Genomic DNA, 16,383 nt, shown 5'->3' with positions numbered 1-16,383 from the left:
GTACAATACCTCTACACAAGGCTGTCAGTGATAGTGGTAGAAAAGTGGTACAAAAATGTGATTCAGAGACATGCAAATGGGCACAATATGAGGTCTTCCTCATTCAGCTAGAGCTTTCACTGAATCACATTTTTCATAAATCTCATAAATTAATCTGACTGTAACACACAATTTTTGTGCACACGAAATTTTAATGAATCCTTTGTTTGAATGAAAGTATGTTTAAATGAATCTGATTTACCCGAGCTGATTTCTACAAAACGGCATTTCAAAGAACACATGGACTGCCGAATTCCTTTCCCTTTGAAAGGAACCACTTGGCCACCATGGTAAGTAACCAAAATGGAGCAAAAGTAAGCCCACAAAACACAAAAGTGGAGGGCTGCACCCCACCATACTCCCCATGTGGGGGGCTTTGCTCCACACACACACACCCTACTTAGATATACCAATTCTGATATCACACTAAACAGAAGAGAGGGCACAGTTCACCACGGTGGCCAAGTGGCTTCTTTCACAGGGAAAGGAATTCAGGAGTCCATACATTCATTGAATTGCCATTTCAGAGTAATCAACTTGTTTAAACAAAGTAGACCCATACAGATACACACACACACACACACACACACACACACACACACACACACACACACACACACATATATATATTTAAAATATATATATATATATATATATATATATATATATATATATATATATATATATATACATGCACACACATGTAGATAGATATATTCACTTCTTTGCATTCTTCATCTTTGTCATAGGCCAGAGAATTACAGCCATAAATCACTATGCTTGGATCTGCATGATATTTGCAAAAATAAAAAATGCCCTATACAGAATGGTAATGAACATTTGGATGACTATGATTACATAGTGATGAAACATATTATCTATGCCCTGTGTCAAGTAATCATTTCTATAATATCCATTATCAGTGTGCATTGTTTGGATGATACATACCACACAAACACATCTATACATATATACATAAACACTATTCCTCACTAAAACGTGCATGGATTTAAAAGAGAAATTCTTTATTTCTAATAACTTTTAAGATGCTTATTTCAAATAAAAGTATTTCATATATATATATATATATATATATATATATATATATATATATATATATCTACACTAAAAGTAGTTCTGTTCCACTTACCATAATACATACTAGATTCATATTCCTTTTTACAATAGCAGCCCAGGGTTCCATTCACTTCTTTGCATTCCTCATCTTCAGCACAGGCCAGAGAACTGCAGTCATTCATTACTATATTAGGATCTGCATAATATTTGCAAACATAAAAAAATATTATGTGTCACTGACAACTGCATGCTGTTATAGAATTCAGAATAAAAGGAGTAATGAATTCAATAAAACAATTGTGAACTGATACCTGTACAGTACACTAGAGAGCAGGTTGGAGTCCCATCCAGTTTGTAAACATAGTATCCACCATGGCAGGCTTTGACATTTATAGTGCTCTGCCACAAGCAGCAGCTCCCTGCCCAATGAGCACAGGCAGTGCGAGCGACTATCCCCTCACTTACTGAAGGATGCCGCCCATTTAACCACATTGGCGCATGGGTACTACAGCTATATTCTGGAACACAGTATTCAGGCATCTGCACACCACCTGCGCCTACAAATCTGAACCAGCCTCTTTTTGCACTATCACAGTTGGCATACCAAGATGAGTAGTAAGATGCATTTGTACTCCTCCAGTTCTCATTAAGGACTGTGTGATTATCACAGGGATCGGAACAGTAGTAAAGTTCAAGTGTGTTAATACATTCCGTGTCTGAACTGCAGGGTGTGCCCAAGAGGCATTCATTTACATCACAGTGAAACCCATCTCCGTATGAGCCATAAGGACAGGTACAATAATAACCACCCATATAGTTATAGCATGTTGCAGATGGATGACAGCGATTCAGTTCAGGATAAGCACACTCATTAATATCTCTGCAGCCTCCTCCAGGTGGATCTTCTATGTATCCCACAGCACACCTGCATATATAGGAACCAAATGTGTTTACGCAGACACCAGAACCACAACTATAGGTCCAGGAGTGGGCACATTCATCAATGTCAGAACAATTAAAGCCATCTCCAATGAATCCATCTTTGCAAACGCATTCTCGAATATCACCATATGTTTCGCATGTTGCATTTATGTGACAAGATGAACACATGGCTGCAGCTGCAGATATAAAGCAAAAATAAAACTAGTTTTTCTCTTTTATCTTGAAAGTGAATATATAGCAAATTTCTTGGTTATTGTAAGCTGGCATTAACATGCTTACTTAACTATTTATTTAACATGTATAAATAAATATACAACATAGTAGTAAAACCAGATTATCTTTCAGTAATCAGCAAACATGGTACCAGCCTGATTCTGTGGCATAGAAGAATGGAGCCCTTACTGCAACCCAGGTTAGAGGGGAGGTTGAATAGCAGTCCTGGCTCTGGAAGATCCAGACTGGGAGGGAGAAGACTAAAGGGCCGTGGCCTGCTCATCTCTCCTGAAGGGAGGACAAGGTTTCAAGTGCTCAGAGAGCACACAAGGAAAATGCAGTTTGTCCGGCGGAAGTTAGAAATCCACTTCCTGTGCTTGAGGGAAGGTGGTGGTGGTGGATCTACCTGCAGGCATTGTTCCTTATGGAGGTATTCTTGCAAGTTATAGGTCACCCTCTATGACCTAGGAAATCCATAACACATACTTAAACTTACTAGATATTCTCACCATTTGACCCAATACCATTTTCATGGGCAGCTTTAACTATCCCACTCTGAACTTGGAATCATGCATGAGCAGATTGTCCATATGCCCACTAGAGTGGTAAATATACTGGATATGGTCCTCACTAACATGCATGAACACTGCATTCCCCCTCCCCATGCACTGCCTCTCTAGAAAAGTCTGACCATAAAACTGTCTCCTTTGAAATAAAAATAAATCCTGCACCCTTCAGCTAACACACAAACATTTAGAAACTATTCTAAGGCAAACTCCCTACTATAAAGTGAAAACCTGACCAAATTTCAACCCCCCCCCCCCAAACACTAAGAATGCTGCTGCCTATGTAGGATTGCTCACAGGACTGGTTCAGCTTTTTACTGTGTTAATAAAATTGGGAACACATGAAAGACACTGCTTATTTTTAACATCTGTTCCTCAAGATTGCTAACTTCTTTATAAACTAATGTTTGAATATTTAGCCATTGTTTGGAAGATATTTTTACACAATGGCCATAAAGTCAGCCTTAAAAAGTTTCTAGTCAATACCATTTTCACATTTTGTAAGGTATGTCCCCAGAGCAGAACAAGTGGCAGCAGCACAGTACTACCAAATGTAAGATGTATAATATAATTTTATGTATGAGAAACCAGGAAATGCTAAGTAAGAAGATGTTCTTATAGTCATGTCATTTAGCGCTTTAAACTGTAGAAAGAAAAAAACTATCTACAGATAAAGTCAAATAGTAAGCCCTGCAATACAGGAATTACAATGCTGTGTAACAGCAAGTGTTGTATCTTTTTCAATATACGATAAATGTTGAAACGATCCAGAAGAGTCCCTGGTGAATTGAGGAGCATCTTTGCAAGAATATATAAAAGGCATTAGACATGAGGAAACAGGGCATTTCAAACACCATTACATGGAGAATTCAAGGAAGGGAGCAGTGGCTGGGACAGACAGACCATTCACACTACAAATTCCATGTCTGTATTTAATTTGTGTTTGAGCACACTTTCACTTTATTTTTCACTAACACTCATGCTTTCATATGTCACTCTAATTAGACTTTCAGTTTTCTCTCCTTAAGCCAATCAAAATACAGCTTATGAAAAGAGTATGTCATTAAAAATGCACTTGCTCAGAAAAGGGTGTTACCAAGGTAGGCGAGTGACTTTTTTCATTACCTATTTAATCTAACTTATATTGACTATATATTTTGTTAGCCAGGGAAGAGAGCATTGATTTTTGTGGATTCTGTTCTCACTCAGCATGGGAGCAGTGTCTGGTTAAGTGACTCTTGTCAGAGTCAGACAGCGGGTAAGTGGAGTTTTAGGGATTCAAACTCTAAACTACAGAAAGCAGTAGTTTAACAACTCAGGGTCTTAATCCTTGGGCTAAATGCCAAGTATACTCAAAACATAACTAAGAGATAATAAGAGGTAACTTTAAAAGGTTGTGGAAGCCCTATTTCCTACCCTTTCTCCAAAGTAGCACAACCTTCAAAGTAAAATATTTAAACAGGATGCTGTGGGGGTGGGGTGTATGGCTCACCATAGACACAGACATAGACAAGAACAGACACACAAACACACCACATATTTTGGTGGTGTTTTTTTTATGTAGTTATATTACTGGTGACTTTCATTTTCAGCATTTTTTCAGTGTCTTGTTCCTTGTGTTTTTTGGGTGTGAAGTCATACTAGATCCCATCTAAAATACATACACACATATACATAAAAACACACTGTGCAAATGCTTACACCACGTCATGTTTAGATAGTGATACTAAATAATTATACAGTGTATGCTCCCAAAACAAAATACCACTTTATAATAAGAAGAGATGCTTTTCTCTAAGCATGCACTGCAGTCTCGTTCATTCAGTAACAGGTAAATTGTGAGTGAAAGAAGAACACACACACACTTTCTCACCCTATTTATTGCTTCACTTTCTGTGGTGCATTGCCAAATGATGATTTCATTTGATATTGTTTAAGATCTTAATAAGGGAATGTAATATTTACTGCTTCTCCATGAAAACCTGCAACATTAGCTGTAGCAATGTATACATTGTGTCAATGTAACTATACTGATGTCTGTCAGTATGTGGACCTCTGCACTTCCTTCCCTTTATGTAAAATGCTGAACAGTAATCCACAGAGCTGGAGGAATGAAAAATAACAAGTTCAACAATTAACGTGTCACCTAATTTTTTGGATTTTTTTCTTTACATCTACTTGTACTTGTCATATTATCCTATTATGCCATTTTTATCATTTTTATAAATCATACACATATTGTACTCTGTTGCTGATTATTTAAAAGCCCATGTCATTTTAGTCCCTCAATTATTTCACTTTTTATTAAGGATGTAAATGATTTTTTTTTTCTTTTTCTCCCTGCTAATTGTATCTGCTTGATAGTTTTAAATGGTTATCTTTACTACAGTGTCCAAAACAAATAGTGTTCTTCATATTGATCACTGCTGCAGCAACCTTAGCTATGGAAAAAACTCCCTTATCTGCCTCAACAAAAGGATGAGATCCCTCATCAAATCCTCTAAAGCTAGCTATGAAAACAGAATTGCGGCAGATAGTAAAGACAAACACAAGGCCTTCTATAGTTACGTAAAGAATTTCCATGGCAATACACATAATTTGCTCGGGGCTACTGCACAATGGTACCTCCTATACCAAGCCAACAGATATTGCCAATATACTGGCCGACAGATTCAGTGCCAACTTTACCTCTCTCTCCCCTCCAAAAGGACCTATCACAGTAACAGTAGATTGCCAGGCACCCAGTATTACTGCTGCACAGGTTAAAACAGCACTGTCCAAGTCCAAGAATACAGCTTCTGTGGGACCTGACACTATCCCTGGCTGTGTTCTACATGAACTGCAGAGTGAACTGGCACCTCACCTGTGTGCCCTGTTCAATCACAGCCTTACCTCAGGCACTGCTACAGACATCCCTCTCCACAAAGGAGGAGCGACTACAGACCCTGGGAACTATTGCCCCATTAGCCTGAGTCTGATATGCAAAGCTATGGAATGCATCATCATGGACCTAAAAAACAAGGATATAAGGAATCTCCAAACTCTGGATCCCACACAGTTTGGTTTTGTGAAGGGCAGATCATGCCTGCTCAGCTTGGTCAACTTCTTTGAGTCAGTCACCAGAGCTGTGGATGAAGGCAAGGTAGTTCACACAGCCTACTTTGATCTGGCCAAGGCCCTTGATACCATTCCCCACTCAGGAATCATAGAAAAACTCAGTAAGGTAGGCATCAACCCCTATATCACTAGGTGGGTTGCAAACTGGCTCACAGATAGAACTCACAGTGTGAAAGTAGCTGATTCCAAATCAGACTGCTGACCAGTCATGAGTGGAGTCCCACAGGGTTCAGTCCTGGGTCCTCTCCTGTTTGGTATCTACTTTTCTGAAGTCCAGGCCAACATGAAGGGACTCCTAAAGTTCACAGACGATTGCAAGCTGGGAGCTATTATTAATTCCCCAAGTCTTGTTGACATCCTACAGAAAGGCCTCACTGAGACCAACGACTGGTGTCAGAAGCATGGCCTTAAGCTCAATGCCAAAAAATGTGTCGTCATCCCCTTTGGGAAAAAAAACATTTCCCATGAATTACCACATTGATGGTAGTCCACTGAACATGGAAGGTGTTATAAGAGATCTGGGAACACAAGTTGACAGCAACCTCTCTTTCAACCACCATATTGCCACTGTGGTCAGAAAGTCCTTCTATGTGGCACATCTCATTACTAAGGGTTTTGTATCCAAGAAGAAAGAGGTCATTGTCTCCCTCTACTCTTCCCTCATTAGGCCAATCATTGAGTACAATGCCGCATTTGGCATGTACATCACTAGGCACCTGCAACAACTGGAGAGGCGGCAAAAGTACCTCACAAAGAGTATTCTAGGCCTTAAACACTTGTCCTATATGGACAGACTCAAAAAACTCCAACTATTCTCTGTCTCATATTGTCTACTTAGAGGTGATCTCTGCATGACTTACAAAGCCATGTCTGACTCAGCTCTGTTAGAAATGCTACATCTAAAGAAATTCCAATCTGTCCGCACCACACGGTCCAGAGACCTCAACCGCATTACCACAATGAACAGAACGTGCTGGAGGGACAGGTTCATAACCCAGAGACTTCCCATGGTATGGAATAGACTTCCCATACATGTGAAACAGAGCACCTCACTGGCCCTTTTCAAGAGAAATCTTGATGAGTGGATGGGAAATAGAAAATTCACCCCGGAGATCACTCCAGTGGCTCTACTTGACAGAGGTACTGGGAACTAAGATCGGGTGGCACAATACCAGGGTAATCCTATGGGCTAGGCTTGTAAAGGCTCCAGGGCCATTAGCCTAGTACACGCCTATGAAACTATGAACCTATGTGCATTATATCCTGCTAAGGATATCATAACCAGCCAGCTTCCAAATTTCAGGGCCCACATGAACAAACTATCAAGCAGCTAAAGCTGAGCTGAACTAATTTTATCTGCTTGACTGTTTTTAAATGGTTATCCTTATTACAGTGTTCAAAACAAATAATGTTCTTCATATTGATCACTGCTGCAGTAACCTTAGCTATGTGAGCTATATCCTGCCAAGGATATAATAGCCAGCCAGCTTCCAAAGCTTCAGGGCTCACATGCCCAAACTGTCAGGCAGCTCAAGCTGAGCTAATTAAAAAACAAGTTTGGGCTCAAAGCTCTTTAGACCTTTCCTATCAGCAGAGAGATGGAGGCTGAGCCCTGAAAGAACAATGTTAGGAATAACAAAAAATAAATGTCCACACCCTGGCATAAAAAGCACACCAAAAAACAAGGGGGATGGAAGGAGGGAGCAACTATTGCAGCAGTGATCATTTAAACATCTACTGTTATGGTAAGTTTAACTTATACAACTGTACTATGTTCTTCATATTGATCAGTGCTGCAGTATTCTTAGCTATATGGGTAGATAACCATAGCTAACTATATTTGGGAGGAGGAAGCAAAAGGGTCCAGGAGCCCTTGGAGAATGGTCCTAGCAAAGCTTGATATAGACTTGCTAAGAATAATCATTCCCTGTTAGCTATATAGGACATTGTGAGCAATGCCCACACTTATAGGTACCCTTCCTCCATCTATTTGAATAATTCAACTTCCCCATATTTTGCATCAGACTTTAAGTTCTGGGAGTTCTTATAAACAAATTTCATTGTGTTTCTAGAAATGCCTTCCAAGTCAGTAAAACCAATAAATTTGTCCCATTCAGTTTCTAGCACTCTCCTAGTTATACTTGCGCTGGCATTATATTCTAAAATCACAGCACTTCCAAAATCATCTGCCTCATTTTTGTTTAATATTCATCCTATCAGTCAATACTTCACCTAGGATGGGTTTAAACCTACCTTTTCTACATTCATAGACCTCTCTCCTTGCTTGATCAATTGTCTCTTCTGGATAATTCCTTGCCTGAAATAAATTTTCTAAGAATTTAATTTCAGTTTCAAATTCTTCCTCCTCAGAAGTCATCCAGCCTGCACGGACAACTGCCCTTTCACAATACTCTTTTTATAATGCAAAGGATGTGCGCTGTTAAAATGAAGGTTAAATCCTAAAAACTGGCCTTTCTATAAATGTTGGAATTAAATTTACCATTCTTTTTATAAACTTCTATATCCAAATATTGACGTTTTTCTTTGGAAATATGGTGGGTAAATTCCAGGAATGATACAGTATCATTTAAAAACTCATGAACTTTCTCAATTGAAGCTGCCCACAAAATACATACATCATCCAGAAATCTTCTATACATTATCCAACAATCATTGTATATAGATCCTAAAACAAATTTTTCCTTCCATTTTCTAAAACTAAATTCACATAGGCAGGGGCACAGGCTGTGCCCATAGCCACCCCCTTGATTTGGTGATAACATTCTCCTTTAAAAAAATATAAAATTATATTTTAAGACCAAGTCCATTAAACTTAAATAGACAAATTGCTCATTTTGGATTAACTCCTCATCCTCAAATATAACCTCTTTCAGCATTTGTAGCCCTTCTGCATGGGGATGCTTGAAAATAAATTGACAACATCTATAGTAATAAATATAACATTATCCTTATACAATGTCATTCTTAATGTCTCTTAACAGGTCCCAGGAATCTCTGAGAATGTTTTTCCTACATAGAGCTCATTCATTCTGAGGGTGTGAGAGACAAAAATTCTCAGCTTAGGCAACAACCCTGTAGTCTATTCATTCTGTGGGTGTGGGAGACAGGCATTCCCAGACAAGCAAAAAAACCTACAGCCCATTAATTCTGAGAGTGTAGAAGACTAGAATTCCTAACTCAGGCAAGCACCCTATAGCCCATTCATTCTGAGGGTGTGGGAGTCAGGTATTTCCAGCTTAGAGGAAGACCCTAAGGCCTATTCATTCTAATGGTGTGGGAGCCAGACATTCCTGGCTTAGGCAAGAACCCCACACCCCATTCATTCTGAGGGTGTGGGAGTCAGGAATTCCTGGGCTAAGAGAGAATCATATAGCCCATTCATTCCTGCCCAGGAATTGCCATCAGCTTTCCCCTAACTGATGGGAATCATGTGGCAGAGAGCAAGAAAGCTTGCTGGTCCAGTCAACAGCCTACCTGCTCACCCTGGGAGCACCCCATTCCTTTTCTGGGTCTCCTCCGAACTCAACCATTGCAGTCTCACAAGAGAAGTTGTGCCTTTGAACAATGAGTTACACCCAGCTGCCAGTGTAAAATTCACTGTGACAGCATGCACTTCTCAGGCTTAAACTCTACCAGAATACACCTCCTGCTCATGCTAGGTGTAATACTTGTGTCAAGCCAAAGCCAGTTGCCTTCCCCCAGATTAGACAAAGTGACAGCAGGTACAGAATCCCATCCTCCCTGGGGAGCACTTACATACACAATGGCCATTATTCAAACGTATGTGATCTGTGGAATAGTGAGGACTTTATCCCTCTATTCCACAGACCTGACTAAGCATGAAAGTTTAATGAGTTTGTCTCTACCCTCATTCAAAGATTCAAAGATTTAGAAATGTTATTGTCATTTAAGACCACACAAGTGCAGCCTAAATGAAATTATAAATGTCAGCTCATGAGAGAAATGCAGTGCAAATAATGTAAATACAGTGGTATCAAAGAATAACATAAGAAAGAAAATAACAACATGTATGACATGCAAGAGGTAGTTCACATTGCATAAACACATTCAAATACCCATTATCTGGTGATAAATAATAAATACCCACAATCAAACCCCTACACTGTTAAGATAGAGAATAAATAGAGACTAGTGAATAGCAGCTGTTTAGTTACCATATTCATAACATAACATGATAACATAGATTAGTACTAAGCTAACTGCCCTTGCGAGCCATTTTAAGCTTAGCCAATTATCCCTTGTGAGACTCAAACCCTGCACTTTGTGTTTGTAAGGCAAACACCTTAACCATTAGGCCACCCTCCCAACCCTTCATTCTGAGGATAATGTTAACTTGTTAACCTTAGAGGTGACTCTATATAGCCATCATATTGCATAATAGTAATGCTGGCAGTAATTGCCCAGAGAAGCAGGATGAAATGAAAAAGAGGCTTCGGTGTATCAGGTATTATGGTTGGTGTCTGTATTAATAAGTCTCACAGCTGTAGGATACAAACTGTTCCTGAATCTGGTAGTCCTACAGCGGAAGCTGTGGTACCTCCTTCCAGACACAAGTTGTGAAAACCAGTTGTGGGCCAGATGGGTCAAATCAACAAGTATTTTATATGTTCTCTTTCTTGCTCTTGTAAAGAAAAGTTCCTGAATAGAAGGAAGGTTTGTGCCCAAGATTTTCTCAGCCATCCTCACCACCCTCTGTAGTTGTTTCTTCTCAGCATCCATGCAGTTGGTGAACCATGCTATTCATCTACTTCTTCCAGTTGCTAAAAGCTCTGCAGACTCTCACAAGAATTTTTGCAGCACAAAACCAAAATGTTGTTGCATCACCATTCTTGTGGTATTCATCCAAATACATCCATAGACCACAACAGATTCGATGTAACTCTTTTATTCAACCATCAGACGAATCCGGTAAGTGCTTTCACCCAACAGGGCTTCATCAGACCATAAAATACTACTAGTGCAACCTCATTATATACGTTAAAAGTCGTCAAAAACTAAGTTCAAATACATTCTTAAAGTAACACCCCCTCATTCAAATATAAGCACACTTATCAAAATACATTAGTGGCTATAATAAAATCCATAATCTGACACATAAAACTATATATACTTCATTTGAACTATACAGTCTCTATTGAAAAATATCAATATGTACATAATCATAGAAAATACATACATATATATGTGCACATATAGAATCATGCAAATACACATATTCAAAAAAAGTCATACACTATATAAACACATATATTCAAAACCACAATAATACTAAATAACTCATGCATAAAATAAAATTGTCCAAACCCTCTAAATGGGTTTAGAGGCACATTTGCATAAAGAGCTGTACAGATGTCTGCCCTAACAAATTCATAATATAAAAAATATAATAAATAAAAAATATATATATTCAAAGACACAGTGATATTAAATAACTAAAACATAAAATGATGTTATCTAATCCCTCTAGATTTTAAAAAAGGTTTCAGGGACACCTTACACAGTGATATTAAATAACTAAAACATAAAATTATGTTATCTAAGCCCTCTAGGTTTTAAAAAAAGGTTTCAGGGACAAAAGTGAATGAGGGGTTGTTACTTTAAGAATGTATTTGAACTTAGTTGTTGGTGCCTTTTAACGTATATAATGAGGTTGCACTAGTAGTATTTTATGGTCTGATGAAGCCCTGTTGGGTAAAAGCGCTTACCGGATTTGTCTGATGGTTTAATAAAAGAGTTACATTGAATCTGCTGTGGTCTTTGGATGTGTTTGGGTGAATTCAGCTGTGTTTCACTCCGATACCTATATTTTTTGTTAAGTCTTATTGCTGTATTGTGTGGGGTGTATGGAACGTTTACTCCCTGTGAGTTTTTGCTCATTATTCTTGTGATATGTTTTAGTTACAAAGGATCTCATAAACATATGACATGAACTATGCTTAAATGTGAGTTAGTTAAGTAAAGATGGTACACCCATGCTATATTTGTTAACATCTGTTGACTTCCCCCCTATTTTTGTTGATCTAATCCTTTACTCCCCATAATTGGTATGAAATTGGCAAAGTGACAAATGAAGGCCATTAATCTGTCAGCTCACCGATACCAGTTAGGATCACCAGTTTCATTATCTTGGTCAGCAGACTGGACCTATGCATGACAGTCTGAGGGCATTTTCATCTAGATTAACAGATCTTGTAAAAACATAAAATTAAGTGAGCATATGGAAATAAATGGGTAGAATAGTAAAATGTTCTTCTTACTGGGGTGGAGATGAGCGTCTGTTTAAGAGGCTATCTTATATAGTTATTGCAGGTACCAAAACAATGCTTTTGAGCAGGGTCTTTATTACATGATCGAAGAGTCACTTCATTGAATAGCATTTTACAGCGAAAATGTCATTCAGTGAACTGTTATGGTGAAATCGTGGTACGATGAAGATTGGAATATTTGCACTTTCCTCACTGCAGTACAATCTTGGAGTTGGTATATATAATTAGTGGGGGGTGTGGGAGGCACAGCCCCCCACAATAGCAAGTTCGAGGTCTGTCATTTTCAGCTTTTAGGCTGTTTGACATTTAGACTATTTGGTGTTCTAATATAGACCCTTTTGAGCATAGTGTGTGTGTGTGTGTGTGTGTGTGTGTGTGTGTGTGTGTGTGTGTGTGTGTGTGTGTGTGTGTGTGTGTGTGTGTGCAAGGGGTTACAGAGTACATCAAATATCACATGTACATGGAAAGCATGTTTGTCATAATGTAAGTAATTTGCTGTTAATATGCACAGTCTGGAATAGCTCTGCAGCACTAGGCAGTATGTGAACACCAATGCCTGCATAAGTTGACCTTGGAAATAAAGATCAAGTAGTTTCCTAATGAATCCATTGCTTCTAGACTACTGCACATCTGGTGTGTACCCCTTTATGACTATAAATCAAGAGACAAAGGAAATTTTAAAGGAACAACAGAACTGAGTAGTTGCATCTGCCACCATACAAGTAATGGTAAGGCATGTGCATTCTGTATGAATATACTTGCATAGTGCACGTGGTACACCTTTAGCATCATGATATTTGTAACTGCACACAACACCACTTGCTATATTATAACGTTGTTGCAAAAAACAAGTGCACACTGAAACATGATCTGTGCTATGCAAAATTTATTTCAAAATAACATCTGGCTGCAGCTAATATTGAAACCCTTGCAGGACTGTTCCCATTGTTATTTTGCTTGGCTGTAGTTGCAGCTTTTCCTGTATTTTTTCCTTTATCTCACCCTTATTTTGTCTTTCTTGTATGTGTCACCCATCTATAAGGTCACTGTGTCATTTTCAGTTATTGTTCTCTTGCTCTGTACCACTACTGTTATGCAACTGTTCTTTATCTGCTTAGTTTCCTGATATGATTATTATAACCTTTCAAGAAACATTTGTTTCAGCCAGTATTCCATTGATGAGCATTTGTCAGTTACTATACTTGTAACTGTAATAAACCAATAGCTGTGATTTTTCTCCACACTCCCATGCAGTTTCCTCTTTGGTCACAGTGTCCAAAATATCATCCCAAAGATCTCTGTCAGTATATTATATTCACCAAAAGAAATAAAATGGAATAAATTGGCAGATTAGCTTATTGTGACTTATTAAAAATACAAAACATATTTTGCTTAATTCTGTGGCTTCAAATGGATTTTACAACACTTCTTATACTGATTATTGCTCAAATTATCTTGCATGCATTATGTAGCTTGCAAAATAGAGAAAGAGCTTACATTTATTTTGTTTGTGCTGCTAACATAGAGATACAGCAAACTATATCCCAGCTTGGAGTATGAACAAGAATTCTGGGTGCAATATCTAGCTTTTATGTCTGTCTTCATAACAAGATAACAATCACTCATCTAAGAATTTATTTTTCTTTTTTTTAATTTCACCAAATGTTTTGGATTTCTAATACTGTGCTGGGAACTGACCTCATCCCTAAGTCAGAATATGGTTAAAGTTTATGAGAGTAATATTGTTTCAGTTTTTTATTTTAGCCAAGTTTGTTAATTAATAGTACCTTTGTGTTTTTTCTTGGAATACTATATCTGTTTTTCTTGCATCTATTTTTTCAGCCATAGGTACTGGGTGAGCCCATGTGATATAAAATCCATAACTATCAATAATGCTTTGTGGTTCATATTTCCAATGTTTCTCAGTTACTTCTATATTGTAGTGTTTGCACTATCCCCAGTAAAACAGTCTTATCAAATTATTGTGGCTTTTATTGTATAGAATCTCAGCCATGAGTGTGTCACACTCAGCAATAAGATGTACAATTGTTTCCAGTTCTGTTTTACAGCATCTGCATTTGTCTGTTTCTCCTACTTTTTCTATAGACTTTGTCAACCAGCATGAAACATAGCCCACTATTTTGGGTTGCCATTATTAACCTTTCATCTTTTGGTTTCAGTTCACCTCTCTTTAACCATTCCTACATTAAATCTTGGTTATCATGCGATTGTTATAGAAGTTCTCTATATTTGCCACTCATACCTCTCAACCGTACTGGATTCTTCAGTATTTACTGGTTTTGAGGTCCAAATAATGGGGTGCCACAAATTTCCGAGCGGCCCCTATCATTCCCATTTTTTTTTTTATTTGTTTTATTTGTTGCTGACATCATCACGTGCAGGATGTGTGTAATGACGTCAGCTTTGTGAGGGAGACTGGCAGCTTGCTGGAATAGAGCTTGGACTGTTAAACTTTGCTTTTTTAGATCCATTTGTAGTCACTGACTGTCTGTCAGACTTGTATTACACTGATCAAATTAACGTTCCTTCGCTGCAGCATGTAGCACCTGCACAGCAACAGCACATTGCAAGCAGAGCTGTTAACTTTAAGTAACTTATTAAATAGTAAAAGAAAAGTTTAATAGTAAACTTCTGCCTGTGTTCTGCTTCTGCTAAGTTAGTTGTACAAATGTGCAGTTACACAGTGTTACAATGACATTTTAGAGCCCATCTCATGGAATTGGAATGTGATAAAAAGCAACTGATTTTCTTTCCAAGAATGCAATGCTTATGCTTTCACATAATTCAGTATGGTTAATTATAATTTATTTTAAAAGTGCAAACAAGTTTTTTTTCACAGCTGTTGTTCTTTAAATCTTTAGTTACGCTCATATTTTCTCTGTCCAGTAATGTATCAGTTGACATTATTAGTAAAATAATAAAATCAGTATAAAGGCACTGTTGGGTATGTGAAATCAAAGTAGTGCTTTTGTTATGTAAATGCATAGTTGTTTTCATGTTGATAAACAGAGGTTTTTGAAGTTTCATAGTTACTTTTGGTTAGGAGTGCTTAACTACGTGTTTGTTACTTGTTTCTAAAGGTGGTATAAGTTGAAGAGTTTGTTTACTGTATGTGTGACATTGTAGTGTTTTTATTTTAGAAGAAAAGGACATAAAAATCTGTTGTTAGAAGGAGAACTCAGGCAATAGTGACAAAAAGAAAGAAGAAAAACTCAGCCAACTACATGTGTTATATTCATAGGAAGAAGAAATGTGTCCGTGTAACCCCATTTAGGATGATAAATAGTAATAATAATAATAATAATAGTAATTATTATTAATAAACAACAGTCAAATCTTCAAAGTAACGGTGTTGCACTTCAAAGTATGTTGACCTTTTCAGCATATGAACAGCAGCCCCTGTATGTCAAAACTGGTACTGCAGGCATTACTTTATAGGAACCATAGTTGCCTGCCGTGGTTTTCCCTGTGGTACTCCATAGATCTGCTAACATACCTCTCAGGGATCCCTGTTTTACCGAATATTCCTGATTTTGTCTCATATCATTCCCTGTCAGTCATAAAATACTTGATTTTCTGGTAAATCACTGTGGACTATAGTCAGTCAGTAATGTCAGGCACTGATGTTTGATGTGCTTGGCAAATACATATTAGTACAAAATCTATTAATTTAATATGTGAATTAGAGTAAAATATTAAAAGTATTCCAAATTTGAGGCTTTGACTCCCCTTCTTTTTGATGGTTTCATCTGTGATTCTTAATGAAGAAGTCTAGAGGTGTGGATAGGGTCACTCTGCCTGAAATATGGGGGTATTTTATAAAAAAAAAAAAAAAAGAAAGAAAGAAAGAAAGAAAGAAAGAAAGAAAGAAAGAAAGAAAGAAAGGGCACTGATGAGCTGAGTAGGTGCATCAGAAAGACAGTGAAAAGACTGAGATAATGGTGAGAACGGTTATTGTTGTAGTTATTTATACTAACTCGTTGCAGAATGTTCCATTCGTGCAACCCTGACATTTTTTTCTGCAGTGCTCACATCTGGCCTTCAGAATGAAGTTAATTACTAAAGGTGGTATTTGCTAACCTACCAGCTAAAAGACATAT

The 16,383-nt window shown here is 37.8% G+C and overlaps 1 protein-coding gene across 1 annotated transcript in view; it reads right to left on the bottom strand.

Annotated features, from left to right (window-relative positions):
- LOC122816744 (uromodulin-like) overlaps positions 1-16,383 on the bottom strand; it is a gene marked incomplete in the record, with an annotated part of 268,054 nt that overhangs the window by 77,297 nt on the left and 174,374 nt on the right. Inside the window, 2 exon segments of the mRNA XM_044089741.1 lie at positions 1,190-1,312; positions 1,428-2,234. Coding sequence (XP_043945676.1) covers positions 1,190-1,312; positions 1,428-2,234 — 930 coding nt within the window.

The sequence above is a fragment of the Protopterus annectens genome, chromosome 12.part0 (assembly GCF_019279795.1).
Source record: "Protopterus annectens isolate FY-2018-M chromosome 12.part0, PAN1.0, whole genome shotgun sequence".
In the NCBI taxonomy this organism is placed as follows: domain Eukaryota; kingdom Metazoa; phylum Chordata; order Ceratodontiformes; family Protopteridae; genus Protopterus; species Protopterus annectens.
This window is presented reverse-complemented; position numbering and strand designations above follow the sequence as displayed.